The sequence below is a fragment of the Priapulus caudatus genome, unplaced genomic scaffold, assembly GCF_000485595.1.
Source record: "Priapulus caudatus unplaced genomic scaffold, Priapulus_caudatus-5.0.1 Scaffold2995, whole genome shotgun sequence".
NCBI classification, from domain to species: Eukaryota; Metazoa; Priapulida; class Priapulimorpha; order Priapulimorphida; family Priapulidae; genus Priapulus; species Priapulus caudatus.
Window position 1 is genome coordinate 14755 of NW_014580056.1, and position 5529 is coordinate 20283.

Below are 5529 nucleotides of genomic sequence, written 5' to 3' on the forward strand. Positions count from 1 at the left end.
TCTCTCTCTCTCTCTCTCTCTCTCTCTCTCTCTCTCTCTCTCTCTCTCTCTCTCTCTCTCTCTCTCTCTCTCTCTCTCTCTCTCTCTCTATCCTCCTCCTCTCTCTATCTATCCTGATAGCAGTATGAGCACTTCATTGTTTCATACTGCACGCAACACTGCAATAGTTCCTTCATCAAAACAACATTATATATCAACAACATGGATGTTCATCGTCATCGTTTGCAAAATGTTTTGCTACAATTGCCATTTAAATGCGATTTATATCAAGTTTAAAATTTTATCATTATTAACAATTTCATAGAAATGCACAAAAGATGAAAATGGCGATCATCGGATATCATTCGTGCATCTCGCCCATATCCATCAACTCCAACGCCTGTTCGGATCCGTTGAGATCTGGTTGCGCATAGCTATGATCAAACAAATGGCTGTCGCTCGATGAGTTGGCGAAGTCTCGAGATCGGGCAGAGGTTGGTACGTTCTCCGAGTGAGCATTTCCGCCATTACCACTCCGATCGTGATTTGGTATATTTTCGTGGGTCGTTGAGACTGTGGACATTCTGACTTCGACGTCGTTGACGTTCGTCTGCGCACCCGCCGCGTCTCGCCCAATCAGAGGTCGAGACTGCGTTACAGTCGCTACGTCACTGCGAATAATTTGCTCGTTGTGAATCTCTCTATTTTCTGCAATCCTCTGTTGAGTGGAAGAGTATAAACGGCCTGACACGTCTATGCTCCCCCTTGCGGTGGAATCGGTCACGACATCTTCAAGGTTCACCGGGGCTCTAGACAAAGGTTGGTTATGCTGGTGAAAATGACCATGAAATGCTTCGCGAAGGACGCTCCACATGGCGCTCAGTTCCGACCAGCAGCTGCGATAGAACGCTGGCCCCGTCGCAAAATTTAGATTGCCAACATTATGAATAGAGTCATCGCGTACGTCATATGGGTGTACATCTGGATCCGTGTCTCCGTCTATTTCATCCGCTAGATTGTATGCTGTGTTCTCAGGTACGTTGGCGTTTATCCAACGCGATCGATAAGGTGTGTATCCGTGAAACGGGAGTGAGTTTATATACTGAGTTGGTATGTACTGATGACCGATCGGCATAGCATTTATGTTGACGGGCAAATGCGTTGCTGTTGCAGCACCGTCGTTTTGCATCGGTTGCGTGGGTTCCTCCAAGCTGTTGTGTTCTGACTGCGAGCGAGAGAGTGGCTGAGGGTCTTCTGGCCCAGTTTGTCTATCCACCTAACAAAAGTTGCGTAAAAATATTGTGAACAGTTTTATCAGATAGCGTGTTGGTTACGATTTTAACATGCATGCGTTACTGTCTTTATAATACTTGATCGATGTTTGTTTTATTGGCTTTTGGTTAATATATCCGATAATTACTGAAATGATATACCGAAAACGATATACGAATGTACTCAATGAGATACTGAAATTTTAACCAGTTCTGTTCAACCCAATGCGATCAGTACCCGATTGTCAGCCAAATGAATTGGAATAGAAAAATAGCTCAGTAAGTCTCGAGTCATACGGTCATAATATTATGGTCATACTGGTGTTAGTGATTCCGTAATGGAAACTCGAACGCTACAAATTAAAGCTTTGTCATGCGCGTGTCGCACGTTACGAGCGTTGTGACTGTTACCCGGGCCTATTAAGCTAAGGCAATTGGTTATAAGCGGTGCAGTGGTTATGTGTAGACAGACAAGTTACTTTAACAGCCAACGTAAACTCGCGGTAGAGGAAGTACATCGGCAATAGAGCTTGTTCGGTTTTGGTGCGTCGTAAAATAATAAGTCACTCACCCTCCGGTCGTCTGGAACGAACCGCAACCGGATGAGGGATAATAGCGATGTAGTAGGAGCAGCAGCTCTGTAGCGTCGAGTTACGGGTAATAACAACACCCGAAACCGCGCAACCCTCTCGTGCTGACACAGGGGCAAAGCTCTACATTATATATACTAACCATGGAATTGTAGCGGCACGTCAGATGTCGCTCTCGGCTGGCTTTATATCCCTCCACGCAGTTCGCCAGCGACACGTTTTTCATTGCCGCGGCCGCGTTGACTCTCACGCTGACTCTGCAACTTGGACAGCGAATGTTCACCGCGCCGGTGGATAGTGGCGTCGGCGGCGGAGCGCCCGGTCGCCACGAGCCCTCCAGCGCGTCTGGCAACTGCGACGTGCGACGGTCATCTGCGTTACTGCGGATCTGGCGCATCGCGATTTCGTTGAGGGCGGCCTGCGCGCGAATGCGAAGGTCGTTTATCTCTTCGGCTGTCAGCGGCCCGGCGATCACGTGACGGTTATTGTTCGACACGTTTGGTGACGCGACGGGGGCGTCATCACTAGCGATGGTGCTGCCTCTGGCGGAGTCACTGCTCACTTCAACGGTCTGGGCGATGTCGGCGTCCGTGATAGACAATTCTTCGTCTGTCTCCACGTCGCTGCGCCGCGAGAGGGAGCTGCTGGCGACGCGGCTGATTTCGTTACCAGCGCCACCTGTCGACGCGTTAGTCTCGTCGTGTCGATTCTGTGTGTCACTGCGCATTCGATCGGCCGAGGTGAGGGCGTGTCCGTGTTGCTGGTTCGCGGCTGCACTCTCGGCTGTCATTCTCGTGTTATTGACAAAAGTTGCTGCTGCGTTCGTTACAGCAAGTAGCAACGAAGTAGGAGAGCTGGTCCTATTAACACCGACGTCGGTATCCACACCGAGATTCAACGTGGCAGCTGCGCCTCGGTAGTTAGTTCTCGCTGTCGTCGTCGTCGTTGCCGTCATTCCGGCACTCGTTGTTTCCTCGTTGATGGTCCCTCTTTCGTCTGTCAATTCTGCAGCCTGCGTGCCATGCCGAGACGCTGATGTATCGAACTCTGAGTCGGTGATCGTGGACTGATCTGCGCCTACTCTCGCGTCGCCTTCGATCAGGTTGTAAATCTGTTCGTTCACTTCGGCCTCGAATTCCGGTGGAACGACATCCGGCATGAAATCCGTGCTCGCCACCGAGCTTGCGAGAATGCGGCGTCTCGTGCTACCTAGCTGCTCGATTGACTCCACGTAGCTCCTGCTCTCCTCTCGTTGACGCGACAGGAGCGGAGTCGTCTCAACGACGTCACGTGGCGTGTCATCATCGGCCATCGGCGGCATTGACGACGAATGGCTATCGTTTGCCGCCTCTGTAGATCCGATACGGCCATCTGGCTGCTGCGAAATGCGCTGTTGGTTTTCACTATGATTTTCGCTCTCGACTGATTGCCAGTCTTCCGGATCCAAATGGCTGTCGTCATTCGATGAAAGACTACTTGAAATACTACTAACGCTAGCACTTCCTTCCCTCGTGACGTCCGTGATTTCATATTCTATGTCTGTGTTTGCGCCAGCTGCCGTAGAAGGCAAGTTCCTGTTAGTAATTCGCACTTCTATAGGACGAGAGAAGCTATCGGCGGGGGGTTCGGCTTCGTTAGAGCTCCCATCGCGCACCGGCCGGGGTTGATCGCTTCCTATCATCTGTGAGTGATCCGGATGAGGAATTGGACCGTTAGCAAGGGACTGACTTCCACTCGCCTGACTGCGCCTTGGAGGCCGAAGCCTGGGACCCACCATCGGCAGCGTGGGGCGTGACGGTGCGTCACTAGCAGCAGCAGGCGGCGACGGCTCGCTTGGCCATGCGTTTCGTAGATGATGCGGCGTCACCGACATCAACTCATCCGTCTCCATGTTCACGATGTGCGTCCTTGTCAGAACTGTTGCGTTCTGACGAGGAGACGCAGCAGCTTGACGCGCCACGAGGCGAATATCATTCAAGGAATTCTGATAGACCGCGCCATCTTCACTCTGTGACTGCCCCGACTGCGTGCCCGTGTTCGACCGTTGGCGCTGCGGTAACGGGTCGCTTTGGTCCGCCGTGGAGCGCCATCTCTCGGCTGCTTCGCCGAACTCTCCAGCGTTTGTCCATTCCTCCTGCGCGGCCCATGGGGGACCGAGAGGCGTGTACGGCGCGTAGGTTGGTAGAGGTGACAGCTACAAGAGAAGTTGGAATCGCTGCATTTCTCCTCGTTATCGCTTGTGATAACGGAAGATTTCTGCGTGCGGTATGGACTTGTGCGGCACTGGGAGATAAATGGGACGATGCACGCACAGAAAACATTTCATTTATTCAAATATTTTAGGTTAATGTTAGCCGCGTATAAAAAAACAATCATACTGGAATCGCGTGGTTAAACGTTTGTACAGACAGACACACAACCTGGGCCATCGGTATATAAACCACACTTGACGCAACGTTTATATATTATCTTTTTTATATATAAATTCGATAAATCAATGTCAGTAGCACGAAATTTACTGAACGCGCTGAATTCTAATTCTAGTTTGCGTACCTTCTTTATACATATACGACAGAACGTATGGCCACATGTCAGTGTGACTGGTTCTTGGAAATAGTCAAGACAGACATCACAACGTAGATACTTCGACCAATGCTCAAACGTATTTCCAGAATCAATAGAATCTGATGACTGGCATTTCATAGGCGATGCCTGCGCTGCATCCTTATCTGCGTCCATTCCTGGGCATTTCACCCTCCCCCTTCATCGAGGTATTCTGCCCAGTTCCCTAGCAGGTTGCCTAGTAACGAAGTTACTACGCCAACAATTATGATTTATAAATTGAGCTGAAACAGTACTAAATTAGCTGTATTTGAACTTGAAACTATTATTTAGCGCCAACTAACCGGTAATCACATCTCTTATTTGGTTCAGCGTCTCCTGTGCCACCGCCTTTTTGTTCGGCCACTAAACTCACATGTGTCGATTCGTAAAAATTGGAGGAACTGCTGGCTTCCACACGATTTTGATTCTATAAGGGTTATTACCCGTATAATACGTTTCAACGACATAAATAACAGCGTGTGACAAACAAATACAATACAGTACCATCGACTGTGCGCAATATGCTATCAGCAGCACATGTATGACATGCATTTTGTTTCATAATTCGATTTTTTGTTTTATGGTTGATGTTATCACATATAACATTCACGGATTGAATGCTTCGATTCACGGATCGAATAATGCGATCCGTGAATCGAATCATTCGATCCGTGATGGAAATAGAGGAAGAGGGACGAGGTATATGAGGAGGGGAGAAGGTGGTACAGGAGGAAGGAGAGAAGGTAGAGAACGAAGGAAAAGTTAGTGGAGGAGGAGGAGGGGAAGGAGGGAGGAGGTCGAGGATGGTGGGAGAAGGCGATGGAGGTAGACGAGGGAGTAGGTAGAGGATGGTGGGAGAAGACGGAGGAGGTAGAGGAGGGGGAGAAAGTGGTGAAGGAGGGGGAGGTAGAGGGTAGAAAGTGGTGGGGGAGGAGGTAGAGGAGGGGGAGAAAGTGGTGAAGGGGGGGGAGGTAGAGGGTAGAAAGTGGTGGGGGAGGAGGTAGAGGAGGGAGGAGGTAGTGGTGAAGGGGGGGGAGGTAGAGGGTAGAAAGTGGTGGGGGAGGAGGTAGAGGAGGGAGGAGGTA

At 50.0% G+C, this 5529-nt stretch overlaps 1 protein-coding gene across 1 annotated transcript; it reads right to left on the reverse strand.

Annotated features, from left to right (window-relative positions):
• Positions 1-340: 340 nt before the first annotated feature.
• LOC106819222 lies at positions 341-4579 on the reverse strand. The gene is made up of 3 exons (XM_014823870.1): positions 4394-4579; positions 1983-4034; positions 341-697 (listed from the first exon to the last, which is right to left on the reverse strand). The coding sequence occupies exons 1-3, from the start codon at positions 4577-4579 to the stop codon at positions 341-343; spliced, it is 2595 nt and encodes an 864-aa protein (XP_014679356.1).
• Between the last annotated feature and the right edge of the window lie 950 nt (positions 4580-5529).